The 19,824-nt window shown below is 42.8% G+C and overlaps 1 protein-coding gene across 1 annotated transcript in view; it reads right to left on the reverse strand.

The window, feature by feature from the left end:
- Positions 1 to 2,450: 2,450 nt before the first annotated feature.
- The window catches only part of LOC118552209 (H-2 class II histocompatibility antigen, E-S beta chain-like), a 39,512-nt gene continuing 22,138 nt past the window's right edge, over positions 2,451 to 19,824 (reverse strand). The window contains exons 2-6 of the mRNA XM_078054362.1: positions 7,482 to 7,867; positions 4,345 to 4,626; positions 3,532 to 3,642; positions 3,059 to 3,082; positions 2,451 to 2,778 (exon numbers count right to left, since the gene is read on the reverse strand). Coding sequence (XP_077910488.1) covers positions 2,765 to 2,778; positions 3,059 to 3,082; positions 3,532 to 3,642; positions 4,345 to 4,626; positions 7,482 to 7,867 — 817 coding nt within the window. The 3' untranslated portion in view covers positions 2,451 to 2,764. The remainder of the gene's footprint in view (positions 2,779 to 3,058; positions 3,083 to 3,531; positions 3,643 to 4,344; positions 4,627 to 7,481; positions 7,868 to 19,824) is intronic.

A 19,824-nucleotide genomic window follows, 5' to 3' on the forward strand; every position in this document is an offset into this window, starting at 1 on the left:
GGGAGGATCTCAGTAGTACCTAGATTCAGGCTGATTGGAAGCCAGCTTCTCAGACAGCAGCTTGTATAGAATGCAAATGTATATAGTCTTATGCATGCAAGTGTAAGCCCCACTGGCCCCGGAACCCTCAGGCTATCTGGAGGTGAGAAGGAGAGCACAAGGATAATACCTGCCCTTTGAGGTCTCAAGAAAGGTTTACAGTCAGCCCTTAGATGAGTATTTAGTTAGATGCCTGCTTCTTAGGTTACAGCTATAGTGATAAGCTAATAGGCCTGTTTTGCAGAAAAATTAAACTCCTGGGTCTGTTGCTTCTTGTTGTGCCCTAAGGGTGGGAGCTATTTGAGAACTCTTTCTCTGTTGGTTACAGTTTTGTGGTAGCTGCAAGTTTAAGACCAGTTAGCCACCAGAGCCAGGTGAAGTAGAGGTTTCCCCTGGTGGCAGCAGCAAAAAGCAGTGTACCAAAGAAGGGCATAACCTCTTTTCTAAAAGATACTGGTGAGCTATAATAAGGTGAAGGGAGAGCACAAAGATTGCATCAAATGGTCTCTGTTTCCTGAGAGCAACTCTGTAGTACTGTATAAGTGTGCCAAACCAGAAGCCTGCCCCTCATGCCAAGTTTACAGGCCAAGCAAACAGGCCTCTTTGTCAGAAAGACTGGGGGTGTGTTTCAGTCTGCTATCTATGCAGTGCCCTGGGAACATTAGTCTGCCAAGAACTGTCTCTTGGTCCTATGCAAACCTGAGACACAAGTCCCACTGCCCTTGGAGCCAGGCAATTAAGGGGCATAACTTTGGGTGGCAGCTGCAAAAACCAGGTCACCAGGCATAAAAACCAGGACACCAGACATATGTAGAAGCTCCCCTCTGGGAGATATTAGTGCTGTAGAACATGGCAGAAGGATAGCACAAAGATGATGCTCATTGGTAAGAGCAAAGCAGAGGAGAGTGCAAGGATGGGACCTCCCATGAGAAAAGAAAGAAAGAGAAATGATTAAGAAAAAAAAAAAAGGAAAAGGGAATAAAAAGGGACTGCACTGCTGGCTTTTTAGCCAGGCAGAGGGAGTGTAGGAAGATGGTGTTCACAAGCATCCGTACTCAGAGAGTGTTCCAGCAGGCACCTGTCCCTCAGACCTAAACTTAAAATTAAAAATGAGTCTCTTTCACATAAAGTCAGGGCATGTTTCAAAGGGCTGCTTCTGTGCTGGACCCTGGGGCAGGTGAGTCTGCATGGGCCCTTTACGTGCTGTTCCTTCTGTAGGACTGCTGACAATACTGACCTCTTCTTTGGCCCTCCATCTTGTTTTTCCCCTTGCAATGACCTCGCTCGGGGATTAGTGTTCCAGGCTTTGGAGGTTAGTGTATGCTCTGACCGGAATGCAGGAAGGCTTGTTCTAGTCTTCTGTAAAGTTGTTTAGATAACTTATTGTAGAGATAACATAGTCACTACCCCCCCACCCCTTTCTGGCACAAAAGTGCCATCCAGAGGGCTGTTAAATGTTAAGACACTTGACCTCACCACAGTGCCCTCTGCACATCCTCTTACTCTATAAAATCTGTAGGCTAAGATCCAGACTTTGCAGAGAATAGCTGCACAGCACCTGGATTGTTGCCCGCCTGATCCCCCATCAGTAAGTTACCTGAATAAAACTCCACATAAACTGTATGGAATCATGTGCCTCATTTTCCTGGTCTCACAGTGCCTTCTCAGTTTGGAGGATAATTTACCGTCCCTCTTCTACCTTCAAACACTCAGTTTGCCACAGACCCTTGGGTCTCATGGGCTTCACCCCATCAGTCTTCAAAACCAGATGCTTCGGGGGTTTATCTCTCAGGTGCTGGTCTTAAAAGTTGGGGTGCCTGATATGGGGTATGAGCCCTTCACTCCTCAGGGAGAAACTTTGGATTTTGAGTTCTTTCCTACTGTGGCTGCCTGCTGGCTGTGGGGCTTACGGTGAGATTGTTTCCTACCTGTTTCCATGTGGCTTCTCCCTCTTTTGCCCTGTGTAAAGGGGTCTGCCAGTTTTAGTGTTTTTTTTTTTTCCCAGAGGAAAATGATCCCCCTGCAGCTACAGATTCAGTGTGTCTGTAGGAAGAGGTGAGTTTAAGATCTTCCTATGTCACCATTTTGAACTGGAACCTGCATTTCTTATATTTGTTGTCCTCTTTCACATCCCATGGTGTGAAGGAACTTGTGTGCTTGTGTATGAGAACACAGAGACATAGAACATCACAACAATATGGGTCATTAAGGGCTTCCTTCACCTCAGGAAAGCACGCTGAATTATAGAATGCAGAAGACCAAGAAAAAACAGGGCAGGAAACAAGGAAAGCTTCAGATTCACATGTAACTAAAATTCAGAAATATAAATGAAAATCATGATTGTAATGTGATGGAATTGTCCCTTTGTCTTTTTTTTAATACTTCTTTTCCTTGAAACTATATGTAGCAAATGATTTTCACCCCATGTTTATTTGAGAAAAGCTTATAAGGACACGTGAGCAGAAGGTGAGTTCCCATGTAAGGGAGGCAGGAAGGGCTGCATAGAAGGGGACCTGGAGAGAATGCAGATGAGGTACTGCAGTCACACTGGGGTTTCCACGGGGCAGAGGGAGCCACAGGGAGGACAGATGCTGCAGGGTCACTGAAGCCGGGCCAACCCGATCTGAGAAAGCATTGTATTTGTGGAGCAATGAGAGCTGGAAGCCTTTCACTCTGTGAAGAAGCTGGGAAGGAAGGTTCTTCCTGGAGTATCATCATCTGCACATCAGCTCAGGAGTCCTGCAGAGACAGAGCAGAGTGTTGTTTACAGACCCACCTCTCCAAGCAGCCTTCAGGGCCTCGAGTGATAGCACTGCTGTAAGAAGAACATATTCTTAGGTCTTCCTGAGCCAATGCTACTTTAGAGAGTGCAGACCATTTATTTAGTGGTGAAAAGAAACTTTACTGCAAACTGCCTGATCACATTTCAATCCTCCCATTATTTCTGTCTCCTGGCTTGTCTCTATCATGAGTTCTAGGAGACCAAGTCTACCTCTAAAAGAGGACTGAAGAGCATTACCTGTTGGCTGAAGTCCAGAGTGGCCTGAAAAGAGAGGGGGAACATATATACTTAAAAGTATGGAGGCAAGTCCGTCCCCAGATACAATGTCCCCAGCCCCAAAGTCCCCTCCTTAGATTTCTCTAACACCACAACCCACATCCCATGATGCCAAGAAGCGAGAGGTATGACCCATGAAGTTTCTGTCACACAAATCCAGGGCGATTTCACTAGTGGCTCTTCTTCCTGCGTTTGCCCCAGGGTCTCTACCCGAGATCTCCATGCTTGTTAACCTTTTTCTTATTTCCACAGGCCATAGCCTATTATACTTCAACATAGTAACCATGGAATGTTGATTTCTGGATTTCCAGGAAATCTGAGGTTGACCAGGTTAATATAAGTTTTATACAGGGCCACTGATATGATAATTAACTTAAAGCCATATTTCTTCCCCTAGAAAAGTCCAGGGAGAGTCTCACCAACAGGTGCCTTACCCTTCTGATTCCTGAAGTAGATGACCAGCCCCACCACGAGGAAGAGCAGACCTAGAACAAAGCCTCCAATTCCACTCAGCATCTTGCTTTGAGCAGAGTCAGACTGTGCCCCTGAGAGAAGAAGCAGTTTTAGCGATTTTTACACCAAATTCAACTTCTCTGATGGAGACACTGGGATTCAGAGCTTTGAGAATGGGGGAAGAAGTCTGCCCTGAAAGAACTAGAATAATTGGACATTACCATAAAAGAGATTTAAAAATCACACTGAATATGTACAAGACTCAGGCAATGAGCTCATTTAAACATCATAGCTCTGATAAACCTACTACTTCAAATCTGATGGACGAGGAGCCTGGGACTCCATGAGGTTTAAGTAGCTTGTCCAGGGTGACAGAGCTTACAGAAAGCAGAGCTGAGATTGGATTTCCCTCATGTCAGGAAGGTCCCTACATTGTAGATGTTGTGTCTCTTCTTACATCACAATGAACAGTTCAGAGCAACAGTGCCCGAAGCAGAAGCCCAGCCTGAGGAAGGGGACTGGTGCCCAGGGTCAAGGGCGAACCGTGACCTGTGATATCATGGAGGGCTCAAAACAGGGATGACCTCTTTCTGCCTGCCAGGCATAATCGCCTCCCAGGGAGTTACGTATTTATGGAAACAATTACCAAGCTACCCCCAGTGATCTGTGCTGAAGAGAAGAGAACATGGAGCAAATGAAAACATGGTGTAAAGACGGAGAACCCTGACGCTCAGGAATAAGCGAAGTCCCCTCCTTGGTGCGTGAGGAACTTAGGAGGTCAGAAAACTTCTCACTCCATTCCACGGTGACAGGGCTCGTCAAGCTTGGGTGCTCCACTTGGCAGGTGTAGACCTCTCCACTCTGAGGAACTGTCTCCAGCATCACCAGGGTCTGGAAGGTCCAGTCTCCATTCCGGATCAGGCCTGTGGACACGACCCCAGCCTCCTCTTCCTGGCCATTCCGAAACCACCTGACTTCAATGTGGCCTGGATAGAAACCATTCACAGAGCAGACCAGGAGGTTGTGGTGCTGCAGGGGCTGGGTCTTTGTAGGATACACAGTCACTGTAGGCTCAACTACAAGAGAAGTGATAGAGGGACTCAGTGAGGAAGATAGTCAGTCTTCCTGGTTGGCTGGCTCACTGTCTCCAGTCTCTGGTCCCAGGCTGAGTCTCAAGCAGGCTTCCCCCAAAGGTGGCCATGGGGCCCAATAAGAGCCAGTATCATGAGTCATGAATTTCATTCTGAACGTATGGATCCATTAGATTTGAGAGATATTGGAGAAATTTGTGGGGTTTATTTTTCATTGTGTGAAGCAGTTATTCTGAATTGAAGTGTTTACAAGTTTTGCAAAGCATATGGTGTCTTAATTAAAAGCATGATTTCTGGAGCAGGTTGACTGGGTTCAAATCCAGACTCTGCTACTTTACTGATTCATCCTGGGAGAATTTTCACATTCCTCTGTGCCCCAGCTTTCTCACCTATCAAGGGGAATAGTGCTACTAACTTAACTCTTAGAGTTATGTGAAGATTAATGCACCAAAGTACGTAAAACAGTAACTGAAATTTAGCCTTCAGTATGTGTTAGCTACTTATTATCCTTGTTTTGTTGGAGAGGAAATATGACTCAAAGCAGGGTGGATGAATTGGGGAACAGCTTGAGGTAGATGGGGAAAGAGAGTATGAAATCCTGGGAATGCTACACTCACACCTTAAAACAACACAGAAATGGTTCTACCCTGGGAAGCAGGAAAGACAGAGGTGATTCTCTAGCTCTAGGAGCTGAGTCCCAAGAACAGGAGGAGTCCCGAAAGAGAGAGAAAGCAAGGAAACTCATTTATTTTAAAAAGTTCTCATAATTGCACTCAGCTGATCAATCCTTCTTCTTTGCACTACAAAAATATCTATTATTGGAATTGTTATCATTTTATAATTGTCTCCCTTTTACAACTAATGATGAAAGTATTTAAAGAGTTGCATATGATTTCTTTATATAGTTGTCACACAGACACACCACACTGTCCCCACAGTAACACTTGAGTTCAGGACAGGGTCTGAGACTCACTAACAGGTATCCTTAGTGCCTGAGACCATCCCTGACACTACAGCTTGAATAAATTCAATTTCTGTCTTTGTAAAAGGAGAAATATGGGAAAACCTTTTTACAATACCATAAAATGGTAGATTTAAGACTGATGAGAAACCACTGCTAACAATTTTGTAGTATATTTCATTAAATCAAAATGTTTACATTCCTAGCAGGAAAAGTAATAAACAGAACCAAAATATAAACCAAAAACTAGGGAAAATGCTAAATCAAATGTCAGCAAAGCATTAATAATCTTATGTATAAAGCATGCATAAAATCCCTGAGAAAAACACCAAAACCCCAGCGATAATAGACAGTAGATAATTTTTACAATGATTAGCGAAATAATATGTAAAAAAAATGTTCAAGAACCTTAGTAATCAAAGGAATAGAAATTAAAAATTAACAAGATAAATTTTCAACTGAGCATTTGGCAATATTGAAAAAACGGTCTAGCAAAGGTGAATGTGAGGTGAATTCTTACAACTATATAAAGAAATCATATGCAACTCTTTAAATACTTTCATCATTATAAAAACAGCAGTATCAATATATTTTGTAACAAAAATATAATTAAAAAACCTAGTTTCAAAATCATTTCAAGTATGTAAGAATATATACACTATGAAACAAAGCAAGGAGCTTCTGGATGGCACATTAGACTCTTGGTTTTGCCTTAGGTCATGATCTAAGGGTCCTGAGATGGAGCCCCCCTTTCCCTCCACCCTCTCCTTCAGGCTCCAGCTCAGCAGGGAGTCCCCTTCAGATTTTCTTTCTCCCTCTCCCTCTGCCCCTCCCCCTGCCTGTGGTCTCTCTCTCTCTCTCTCTCTCTTTCTCTTTCTCTCTCCGTCTCTCTCTCTCTAAAATAAATCTTTTAAAAAATTTAAAAAAAAAACAAGAAAGAAAAAAAGCAAGAAGTTGAGACCTAAAAGCAGCCTCGGAAAGATCAGAGGGGTCTCAGAGGTCCCCTCAACCCATCAAAAATTAGTCAGACACTTTTTGTCAAAGAAATGGTCTCACACACAGACACAGACACACTTTCTTCAGGGGTTTCAGGATTAAGAGGGGTGAGTGCCAAGAACAGAGGGTGACTGGCCTCCTCACATTCTCCCCAATCTTTTAGTCCTCCCCTCCCCTCCCCTAAACCTTCACCCCAACCAGGACACCCTCCACTTCCCTCCCCAGATCTCCGACCACCTGCCTAGTGTTCCCTCCACCTGGGGCTCCGGACGCCCCCTCAGCTCTCCCTCAGGGGCCACCAAGGATGCCAGATGCCCCTTCCTGTGTCCTCTCCGCACACCCACTCTCCCAACCCATCCCCCACATCCAGGCCCACAGCCCAGCTCACACTCATTCTCGTCCCCCTCACTTCACAGCGCACCCCTCCCTCTCTCCCCACAGTCACACACAGACACACCACACTGTCCCCACAGTCACACACAGACACACCACACTGTCCCCACAGTCACACACGGACACACCACACTGTCCCCACAGTCACACACGGACACAACACACTGTCCCCACAGTCACACACCACACTGTCCCCACAGTCACACACGGACACACCACACTGTCCCCATAGCCACACAAGGACACAACCACACTCTTCACAGTCACACATGGACACAACCACACAATCCCCAACCACACACTCTGCACAGTCACACAGACCACACTGTCCCTGACGTCGCACTCTCACGTGGATCCTTGTAACTTGTACTTGCTCAAGACCCTGTACGCTCACTCCTGCCCTAGTCTCTGTCTCACAGTCACACACACACACACACGCACACACACACATGCAGCTCCCCACGACCCCCCGCCCCCGGGCCGCGCTCACCTCGCCGCTGCACCGTGAAGCTCTCAACCACCCCGTAGTTGTGTCTGCACACCGTGTCCACCTCGGCCCGCGTCCGCTCCACGATGTCCTTCTGGCGGTTCCAGTACTCAGCGGTGGGCCGCCCCAGCTCCGTCACCGGCCGGAACTCCCCCACGTCGCTGTCGAAGCGCACGTACTCCTCCCCGTTATAGATGCATCTGACCAGGAGCCGCACCCGCTCCGTCCCGTTGGTGAAGTAGCACTCGCCCTTAAACTGCTGCACGAAATGAGCGGTGGGGACAGAGACGATCCGGTCACCCGCGGGCTCCTGGAAGACACTGACGGCGGCACCGTCGGTGGCTCCCCCCGCACCCCCAAACCACCAGCACCCACGGCTCGTCTTTCCTCTGCCGGCGGCGACCCCGTCTCAGGGGAGCCTTCCCGGGTCACTGGGTTCCGGCTCGGCGGCGGACCTCCCAGCCTGAGCAGCGCGGGCATTTGCCCCTCACCGCCTCCTCCTGACAGACCCCAGCCTCCTTCCTCGCCTCCCACAGCCCTTTCCCTGGGCCTTAAACACGTCCCACCCGCTTCCCTCCCCCCTGAACACTTGCTTTGGGCTGAGCTGGCTCAGGCCCCTGCCGCCCCTGCGAATCCAGAGAAGGAAACAGACGCGTCCCCTCCCCTCCGGGAGCTTACAATGGAGGGAAAGTGATGCACAAAACGCAACCAGGCAAGACTTTATACGGGCGTGAGAAATGTCACAAGAGGAGTGTGCAGTTCTAGAACGGAGAATAATCGGTTGATCTCAATCACCTTAGGGTCCCAGAGAGGTGGTCTCAAGGGTGACATGAGATGCGACATCAAAGATTAACTAGATGTAACTGGAGCGTGTGTGTGTGTGTGTGTGTGTGTGTGTGTGTGTGTGTGTGTGTGTTTGGGAGAAAGGGAGGCATGTTTCAGGTAAAAGTAATACAGCGTACAAAATCTTGAAAGAACTGATGGTGACCTTCCTTAGGAAACCAGAAGAAAAGTTCACTGAAGCACAGACAGTGAGAGGAAGAAAGGGAAAAGATTGCATTGGAGAAGTCACCTGGGGCTGGGCACTTTTAGCCTGTAGGTGATATTAGGATTTTGATTTTATACTAAATGTAATGGAAAATCATGAAGAGTTTTAAGGAGAGTAAAGCCATGATCTTATTACACGGTCATAATCCCTTTTCTGAATTTCCAAATCCAGATAGCTCAGAAAAATCAGGGGTTTTTTTGGTGCCAAAACTCATTTGGCAAATCTGACCTGATGAATTAAGGGGTCAAATGTGTCTCAGAGCTCTTACTTGTGTTTCTGTAGAATAATATGTGTAAACATAGGTATATATGATATAAATGTATATGTTTTTGGTGTTTTTGTCTTTATGTCATTGAACTGTGAAGTGGAAGTAGTCAATTCCTTTATCGGGACCCATAAAATGGAGGCCACCCCAACATTCCACCCACACCCCAATCTAAACTTAAGTCAGCCTGCACTTACAAGAAACACCTGTCAAGGAAACTTAACATATACCAATCACAGTTCTCCAAATCAGGTTTAGCTAGTTCACTTTACCCTAGAAATCAGGGAAATCCCTGATTTTCTAGCCAATCATGCACAGTTTCCATGTTCCCTCTTCTAAAGCTCTATAAATTCACCCTTTCCCAAATCCCTTGAGAAAAGTGCTCCACAGTTTGTGAGTCACTTTGATGAGGGAGCAGAAGACAAACTGAGGACAAAGTACAAGCTGACACCCTGCATACCCCCCCTTCCCCAGGGGGGTTATATGTGACATTCCTCAGGCACTCCTGGCTGCCCTAAAACTAAGGAAAGGAAAAAAACCCCACAAATGGTTAACTAATAGAGATCACAGTCCAGCAAGACATTAGTCTCCCTCAGTCTACAAATGTCTTAGTGATTTACAAGAAAAAAGCATTCTTAACAATAGCCTAACTTCCAGAGACCCATAGACTCAATTTCCTGGAGCCCTAACATCACCCACCCACCCATAGTATGTGAGAAACAAAGGTAGAAGGGAATGTAAATAAAATAAAATTTTCTTATAACCTGCAGCCCATTGACATGGACTTGTGATAAGCAGAGTAACATTCCTCCAGGAAACTCCCAACTGTCTTAATGTTAATGCCTTACTAGAGGGAAAAACAACCTTAACTTGACAATGACAAGGTCTCTGGTGTCATGTAGGCCCTCTTTAACACACAAAAATTCCTTTAAAAACCTCCCTTTTTCTCTACCCTCAATCAGTCACCCCTCACCCTTGTAATGCAGCTCTTTCTGCCCATGGGTCCTGTCCCCGTGCTTTAGTAAAATCACCTTTTTGCACCACAGGCATCTCAAGAATTCTTTCTTGACTGTCAGCTCTGGACCTCACCTATATTCCAAAAGGATGTCAACTTTACTCCCTTAATCCATGGATTATTTTCCCTTGAATAAAGGATATCACAGATTTTACTAAAGTGATTTAGTTTTGTCATTTGACAATGCCAAAAGGGTTAAAGAATAACCCTGTGGCTAACAGTGAGATGGATAAATGGAAGCTCCTGGTCTGGAAAGTAGAATTACTGCAGAAATGTGAAGCATTTTACTGAAAAATATTTGTGGCTTTCACCACCATTTATGACTTAAAGATGCAAGTTGTTTAAAGTTAATAGAGATGTAATGAGCAGAAACTCATGAAATATTGAAAAATTTGGCTTAAAGCAAAAAATAAAATGAAGTGTTGCACTCACTTTGAATGGATTCAACAAAAACATGGTGAATTTTTGCAACTGTCTAGTTTTTTAAAGTAATGAAACAAGCTAAAATAAACCATGAAATACTGAATTAGAAGGTGAATGTGTGTATAAAGTGTGAGTCTAGAAATTTTAGAAGCAGTACAGTGTAAAGCAGTTTTCAACCACATTGTATATAACCACATACTGTAGACATTTTGGACCACATAATCTTTGTGATGGGGGAGTGAGGTGGCCTGTTCTGGACATAGTAGACTATCTACCAGCCTCTCTGACCTCTACCCACTGGTTGTCAGAAAAAAGCCCTAGTGTGACAACCATAAGTGGCTCCAGATATTGTCAAATGTTCATGCGGTGAAGGAATACGGTTGGGGGGACGGGGTGGTGAGCTGTCCTTGTGTGAGAACCATGTGAAAACCATCTAAGAAAACTGTGGTGAAAAAGTCACTATTAATCATGCAGCCTCTGAAAATTACATGGAAAAATTTTCCAGTATCATACCTCTTGAAAATCTTGATCCTACATGAAACTTATATGTTTTCTAAAAATCTGGTCCCAGTGCAGGTCTGTGTTTCCAGCAAAATAAGTTTGTTTAGGACCAAAGTTTACTGATTTCTTTGGCTTGGCAATCAGTCACTGTTGTATTGTGATTTATAATAAGAAATATATATTTGGTCTTAGTTTCTGGCACAGAGCTCCTAAAACTCTGAAAATGTCCTACCTGATAAGAGCAGGAAAGGTGTCTTTTGTTACATTAATGAGTTGACTTTGGATACCCCTGTGGGATGGGGGTTTGCTGCCAGGAGAATCGACCACGTGATTGGAGGGTTGAAACTTTTAGTCCCATGCCCCCTGACCTCCAGGGAAGGGAGAAAGGCTGAAGATGGAGTTCAGTCACCAATGGCCAATGATTTATCAATGATGCTTATGTAATGAAACCTCCACAAAAATCCAAAAGTCATGGTGCAGAGAATTTTTGGGTTAGTGAACACGTGGAGATTCTGGGAGACTGGTGTGCTTGAAGAGGTCTAAAAAGTTCTGTGCCCTATCTCTTTCATCTAGCTGTTCTTGAGTTTTATCCTTTTATAACAAACTGGTGAATAAAACATCCTCTGAGGTCTGTAAGTGCTCTAGCAAATTAGTCAAAGCCAAATAGGGAGTCATGTGAACCTCCAAAGTATGTCCCTTCCATCAGAATCACAGGTGACAACCTGAACTTTTGATTGGCATTTAAAGTAGGAGGGGGGGCTGTCTTGTGGGACTGAGCCCTTAATCTGTGGGATCTCCATGTAGATAGCATCAGACTTGAGTTGAATTGAGGAACACCCAGCTGGTGTTGGAGAATTGCTTGGTGGTATGGAAAACCTCCCTACACACTGGAATTGGTACCAGAATACCTTAGTCACCAAGTCATAATTTATCCTTCACCTTATCTTAGTTTTCCTGCTTTTGGTTCCCTGCTTATCTATAGTAGTAAACTACAGCCACAGCCATTTCATTCCTGTTCAATGTCCCAACTAATTTATTTTCCAACTTTCAGTCTCCTACTCCCAAAACCAGGAGGCATCAAAATTACTAGCGTTGGCCAGATGTAGAACTCTCATTTCTGTAGTCAAGCCCCCTCAGAAGGAGAGAAACTAAGAAAATAATGATATTCTCATATAGATAGTTTACAAAAATGAGCAGGTCCCCAGACTTTGAGTAGCGATCTTTGCAAATCTCCTTTTGCCCCATAAAATGATGGCAGAGAAGAGTGCAGTCTGGATCAGATCTCTAAGGTCTATGTTACTATTCAGAAGTTCTCTAAGTACATTCTTGACAGATGAGAAAGTTAAAAAATAACAAATATGTGAAGTTGCTGTTCTATTCACACTGCAGCTTATATGGTTAGCACTGTCTATGTTCATGTGCCTGTTTTAAGGTTGCAGATTTAGCCAATACAAATAAATACAAGATGCTCAGTTAAATTTGGATTTCAATGTTTACCTGAAATTCAGATTTAACTGGGCATCCTATTTTTTATTTGGAAACCCTAGCCCAATTTGTTAACAAAATCTCAGAAAAAGTGTATTTAATACTTCTTTGTATTCTTCAATACATGCCCATGACAACCTGCACATAGTGTGAACTCACATGGAACTTTTTAGGTAATAAATACAAAATGGATGCAAATTTTTTCTGTATATGGAAACTAGCAACACTCACCTCTCTCCCCCACTCTAAGATACACACTGTTACATATAAACATCAGAAATTTTATCAGTTTTACCCAATCTAGTACTATTCACTAACAGTAGTTAGAAGCCCAAGCTCTAGAATCAGAAAATTTGAATTTGAACATGAGCTCTTCCACTTGGGTCAATTTTTAATATCCATGAGCCTTTTTTCTTTATCTCTGAAATAGATTTAATAATATCATATTCTCACAGTGTTATTACTAAGTGTGAAATTAAATAGTGACTCTTCCTATGCTGATCACATAATAATTACTCCATCTATATGACCAGTTTGACTTTTGTAACTCCTATGAATGTAAACTCATAAGATCTTTCTACCTTAACTTCCTAAAGCAAATAATATCTTCATTATGATTTGGCAATTTTCTTCTATTGATTTTATCACTAATTACCATTTGAACATATAAAGGCAGAAACATTGGTTTATGCATAATAATGGGGTATACATGAACTTAATACAAAAGAACTCTGATGACATAGAAAAGAGGGATTTTCAATATACTTAGATTTATACTGTATAATCTGTGTTTTAACACTATGTAACACTGGGTAAATCACTTAAATTCTTTGAATTTTAGATTCCATAGATATATATGTTTTACCTGCTACAGATAGGATTGGGTAAGAATGGAAATTATACACTGATATTTAAAGGCCTGCTACATAGTAACTGCAAAATGTTATGATGCCTTATGCTGATAGAGACCAGATTTGTTTCTTTTTCATCACTCCATCTTCATCACCTAGGGTAATGGCTGGTAAAGTGTAGGTTGCTAATAATTATTTCCTGTATGAATTAAAGGCTTTTTGCATAACACGTCACCTCTGCTTGCAAGGGCACTCCAGGGCTTCCTTGCTGATGACTGAATGTCTCTGATTCTCAAGTTCTCTCAGCTTCTCTTCAGGTTCTTTTATTCTTATACTTTAGGTCCAGCTGAGTTCCTGATCCCAGAGCACAGGCTTTCCCTGAGATCAGCTACTCAAAAAAGAGTCATCTCTAATCCATCCGTCATTTCTTCAGCTCCCATTGTCTTTTCAAATGCTCCAATCTAGTTTTTATCTTGGATACTTGATTAAATCTGCAAATGTCAAGTCCACCAAACCCAGTTCACTTCTCTGTCATGTTCTCACTTCACCTACCTCTTCTACTACTTCTTACCTACTTATACAACTGGCCACTCTCTCCTCCTTGAAAAAACCACTTTCCTTGACTTCCATGTATGTTGGTTTTCCTCCCACATCACTGGTACCATTCTCAGTCCCCTTTGCTGACTCTTTGGTTCTTGCCCTCTTCTTGTCTTGTACACACTCTGTCCCTATGAAACGTCCTCTACTTTCCTGGAATTTAACCCAGCACATGTGTCAATGACACCAACATACATAACTCCAAACCCTGGCTTCCTCCTGAACTCCAGTCTCATATATTCTACTGACTGCTGAGAGTTCCACATAAATGTCAAAAATCATTTCAAGCTTCAAGAAAATCTTTATTTTTAACCACCACTTGAAATAATTTCCTCCCTCAGTCTTCCCTATCTCAATAAACAACATCAGGATCCACCTAGTCATTATGGAAGACAAAATTCTTAGGGACAAGCTTGATTTTCTACCCACTCCACCCATTTAATTTATTAACATGTCATATAAAAATCTATCCCAAACCTGTTCACTTTGCCTTTACTACTATCTTTGTCACCCACTACCACACTAAATGTCTTCCCTAGAGAGTTATATCATGTTCCTAGATAGTCTCCCTGACTCCATTTGTGAACTCCTACAATCCAGTCTCCACGTGGTGGTTAGATGCTTCCATGAATTTTTAAAAATGCTTCTTTAATTTCCTGGTTGACCCATTCATTCTTGAGTAGGATGCTCTTCAACCTCCATGTATTTGTGTTCCTTCCAAATTTTCTCTGGTGAGTGAGTTCAAGTTTTAAAGCACTGTGGTCTGAGAATATGCAGTGAATAATCTCAATCTTTTGGTACCAATTGAGACCAGATTTGTGACCCAGTATGTGATCTATTCTGGAGAACGTCTCATGTGCACTTGAGAAGAATGTGTATTTTATTGCTTTAGAATGAAATGCTCTGAATATATCTGTGAAGTCCATGTGGTCCAGTGTGTCATTCAAAGCCCTTGTTTCCTTGTTGATCTTCTGCTTAGATGATCTGTCCATTGTTGTGAGTTGGGTGTTAAAGTCCCCTACTATTATTGTATTATTATCAATATGTTTCTTTAAGTTTTTATTAATTGGTTTATGTAATTGGCTGCTCCCGTTAGGGGCATAAATATTTACAATTGTTAGATCTTCTTGTTGGATAGACCCTTAAAGTATGATATAGTGTTCCTCTTCATCTCTTATTACAGTCTTTGGTTTAAAATTTAATTTGTCTGCTATAAGGATTGCTACCCCAGCTTTCTTTTGATGTCCATTAGCAAGATAAATGGTTCTCCACCCTCTCACTTTCAGTCTGGAGGTGTTTTTGGGTCTTATTTTTTAATCCAATCTGATACCCTGTGTTTTTTGGTTGGGGCATTTAGCCCATTTACATTCAAAGTAATTATTGAAAGATATGAATTTAATGCCATTGCATTGCCTATAAAGTCACTGTTTCTGTAGGTTGTCTCTGTTCCTTTCTGGTCTTTGTTATTTTTGGGCTCTTCGCTTACAGGATCCCCTTTAATATTTTTTATGGGGCTGGTTTATTGTTCACAAATTTTTTTAGTTTCCATTTGTCTTGGAAGCTCTTTATCTCTCTTTCCATTCTGAATGACAGCCTTGCTGGATAGAGTATTCTTGGCTGCATATTTTTCTTTTTTCCTTTTCTTTTTTAAGATTTATTTATTTATCTGACAGACAGAGACATAGTGACAGAGGGAACATAAGCAGGGGGAGTGGGAAAGGGAGAAACAGGCTTCCTGCGGAGCAGAGAGCCCAATGTGGGGCTTGATCCCAGCACCCTGGGATCATGACCTGGGCCGAAGGCAGATGCTTAATGACTGAGCCACCCAAGCGCCCCTGCATATTTTTCTCATTTAGCACATTGAATATATTATGCCAGTCCCTTCTGGCCTGCTTCAATTCTGAAACAATTTTGCAGTGTAGAATATTTTTGGTTGACTTTTTTTTTTTTTTTTTCTTTCAGCACTTTGAATATATTGTGCCATTCTCTCCTGGCCTGAAAAGTTTCTGCTGAAAAATATGCTAAGAGTCTTATGGGGTTTCCCTTGTATGTAACATGTTATTTTGCTGTTACTGCTCTAAGATTCTCTACCTGTCTCTAATCTTTGACATTTTAATTATAAAATATCTTATTGTGGGTCTCTTTTGGGCTCATCTTGTTTGGAACTCACTGTAGCACCTGGACCCGGATATACGTTTCCTTCAGATAAATTTTCAGCTATTTCCTTGAATAAGTTTTCTGCTCCTTTCTCTCTCTCTCTATTCTCATTCTGAGACCTCTACTATGTAACTGTTGGCCCGCTTGATGTTGTCCCATAAGTCCCTTAAGCTAACTTTACTTTTTTCTCATCATTTTTTCTTTTTGCTGCTCTGATTGGGTGAGTTACAATGCTCTGTCTTTCAGGTCATTGATCCTTTCTTCTGCTTCATCTAATCTGCTGTTGAACACCTCTAGTGTATTTTTCAGTTTAGTTATTGTATTCTTCAAATCTGTGACTTTCATTTGGTGCTTTCTTATATTTTCTCTCCCTGATGAAGTTCTCACTGTGTTCGTCTATTCTTCTCCCAAGTTTAGTGAGCATCTTTATGACCATTATTTTGAACTCTTTATCAGGTAAGTCACTTATAATTGTTTCTTTAATGTCTTTTTCTCAGGTTTTAAATTGTTCTTTTATTTGGAACATATTCTTCTGTTTCTTCATTTTCCTTGATTCTCTGCATTGGTATTTATGCATAAGATAAAACAGTTAACTCTCTTAATCTTGAAGGTTTGGCCCTGTGTAGGAGATGAACCTTATCATTCAACACTGCCTAGCTCTTGGTGGTCTCTCAAACCTTTGTGATTGTCTAAGCAACCTCTTTTATTTTTACTGGCTCCCAATAGTTGAGGGTGGGCCAAGACTTGTCAGTGTCCCCTGACAAGGGAGGATCTCAGCACCTAGATTCAGGCTGATTGTAAATCAGACTCTCAGAGCAGCTTTTGAAGTCTGCAAATATATCCAGGTCTTTGAGAGCACAAGTGCAAAGACCACTAGCCACCAGAGCCAGGTGATCTACAGGTGTCCCCTGGGTGGGAGCCACAAAAATGGGGGTGCCAGATGAGTGAAAAAAAGAACTCCTTTCTGAGAGATACCAGTGACTTGGAGTGAGGCAGAGGGAGAGTGCAAATATGGCATCTATTGGTCTCTGTCCCTTGAGTGTACTCAATAGGACCCTAGATATGGGCAAACCAGCTAGTCTGTAGCTTGAGGACAAGCAAAAAGGCCTCTTTCACAGAAAGACTGACCTGTGTTTCTCTTTTTTAAAAAAATTAGCTGAGCAACTCCTACAACTCCTACACATAAGGCTACTGTGTCTGTGTGTGATGCCGTGGGGGTGGAATCTGGCCAAGAACCTTATCTCTGTTTGTTATAGTCCCATGAGACCTAGTAAAATGAGTTGCCCTGGTCACCAGGAAAACCAGGGAGCATCCACAAAAACTGGGGCACCAGAGGTAAAGCATAGGGTACAAGACATGTGAACAAGCTCCTCTCCCAGTAGATACTGGTGCTCTGGATCAGGGAAGAGGGAGAGTACAAAGATAGCTTCATCCTCCAACATCTCTGCAGAGGATTACAGTTGGCCCTTACATGTCTGTTTATTTTTATTTATTATTTATTTATTTATATTATTACTAGCCTACCCTTCAGGGTTCAGCTATAAAGATAAGCTAATAGGTCTTGTTCATAGAAAGACTGGATGCCTCTCAACTGGCTGCCTCTGTGCTGTACACTGGGGTGAATAAGTCCTAGTGCATGGGCAATTTAAGAGCCATTTCTCAGTTTACTATAGCCTTGTGGGTCTCATGGACAAAAGCCCAGTTCGTTTCCAAAGTTAGAGGTCTTGGGGGCTCATCTCTTAGATGAAGGTCTTAAAAGTTAGGGTGCCTAATGTAAGGTTCAAATTCCTCTCTCCTCATGGAGAAGCCCTGTGTTTTGAGTTCCCTCCTGATTGTGGGTTGCTGAGCTTTGAGGTTTATGGTGAAATTGTGTCCCAGCCTCTCCAACCCACTTTGAGGTGTTTTTTTCTTGTTTGCCTTATGTGTAGGAGTTGCTCAGCTAGTTTTTAAAGAAGAGGACATTGTTCCACATGAAGCTGTAGATTTGGTGTCCCTGGGAAGAAGTGAGCTCAGGATCTTCCCTTGTCACCATCTTGAACTGGTTTCATAATGTTAATACTATTGCATTTCTTGAGACTAAATTTATGCTCCAGCATATTGTTCTTCTTGATGAATATTCCAAGTACATTTGAAAGGAATTTGTAGTTTTCCATCATGTAATGTAATGTCCTACAAATGTCAATTAGTTATTTTGATAATTAGTGCTATTCAATTATTCAAGTTGAATATAAGTATTCAATTAGTGCTATATTTAACTGATTTTTTTTAGTTTATTTGTTTTACAATTGCCAAGAGAAGCATTTAAAAATCCCTGATTATGGGAGAGAGGGAAGATTGAAGTGGAGTAGGAGGACCTTAGGCTTGCCGTGTCCCACAAATACAACTAGATAACTATCAAATCATCTTAAATCCCCAGAAATCAACTTGAAGACTGGAAGAACAAACTCCACAACTAAAGATAGAGAAGAGGCCACATCGAAGAATGTAGGAAGTGCAAAGATGTGGTTTGGGAGAAACAGATTGTGGCTGCCATGGAGAAGAGGGAGTCACAGTCATGGAGAAGGGTATGAGACAGACTAGCACATAGGGGAGTACACAGGGAAAATGAATTTCCATAATAATTGACTTGGAAAGACAGAGGGGCTGAATGTCGTGAACTCTTATAACTAGTGGGGCTTAAAGCCTAGAGTTTTAAAGGTCAGTGGGCTTGGCTTTGATAGAGCCCAGAAAGTATTAGGACTGCTCTTAGAGAGAAGGCAGAGCAAATAGCCCAAAGACATACAATGTGGAAATAGCGATCTGAAGAGCACCTAGGGCACACAGTGGGGAACATATTTGCTCATCCTGGAGCATGTCTCAGTGAGGCAGCATTCATGGGAAGACTCCTCCAAGAACAAAGGAACTGACAGGTGCCATTTCCCTCCCCCACCCCTCAGCATAAGCACAGGACCACCTGCAGGAAATAGCACAGAGCTGACACTCACTACCTAACTTGCTTATACCAAGCCCTGTCCCACCATGCTCCTATAGGACTGCCCTTCCAAGTTATACTTGCCTAAGTCCCAGCAGAGTGGACTCCCTCCCTCAAAAGATAGGCCTAAGCCCCTCCTCACACCATGTCTCCTGACTGGGGAGTTTTGTGGAGGCTCAGTTCCAGTGGTGGTGTTTCACAAGCAGACCAGAGCACACCTAGTTAAAACACACCACATTCAGCTTAGGAACTAAACACTACCCACAGCAGGCAAAGAAAGCCTCTGCAGACAACTGGCCTGAAGAATAAAGCAACCAGAATAAAACAGCAGCATGCACACAGCACACACTGGAGACACTCCTGGAAGCATCAGGCCCTGGGGAAGAGGGAACACTACATGGCAGGGCCCTAGAGATCCTCTTCTTCATAAGGACATTACCCTCAAGAACAGGAGACACAGCTTTCCTAACTCACAGAAACAGGCACAGAGACACAAACTTATCCAAACTGCCAAGACAGAGTAATTGATCTCAAATGAAAGAACAAGACAAGACTATGGCCAGAGATCTAAGTGAAACAGATATAAGTAACATGCTTGATGGAGTATTTAAAGCAATGATCATAAGGAAAATCACTGAACTTGAGAAAAGAGTGGGAGACATCAGTGAGACTCTAACATAGAGATAAGGAATAACATAGGAAAGATAAAGGGCTCAATAAACAAAATGAGAAACACACTTGATAGAATGAACAGCAAGCTGGAAGAAGCTGAAGAACAAATTAATTACCTAGAAGACAGAGTAATGGAAAGTAATCAAGCTGAACAAAAGAGAGAAAAAAGAATTATGCAAAACGAGAATAGACTTAGGGAACTCAGTGACTCCATCAAACACAACAACATTTGTGATATAGGAATCCCGGAAGAAGAAGAGAGAGAAAAAGGGCAGAAATTTTTTTGAAGAAATAATGGCTGAAAACCTCCATTGTCTGGGGCAGGAAACAGATACCCATATCAGGAGGCACAGAGAACCCT

The sequence above is a fragment of the Halichoerus grypus genome, chromosome 9, assembly GCF_964656455.1.
Source record: "Halichoerus grypus chromosome 9, mHalGry1.hap1.1, whole genome shotgun sequence".
Classification (NCBI taxonomy): Eukaryota; Metazoa; Chordata; class Mammalia; order Carnivora; family Phocidae; genus Halichoerus; species Halichoerus grypus.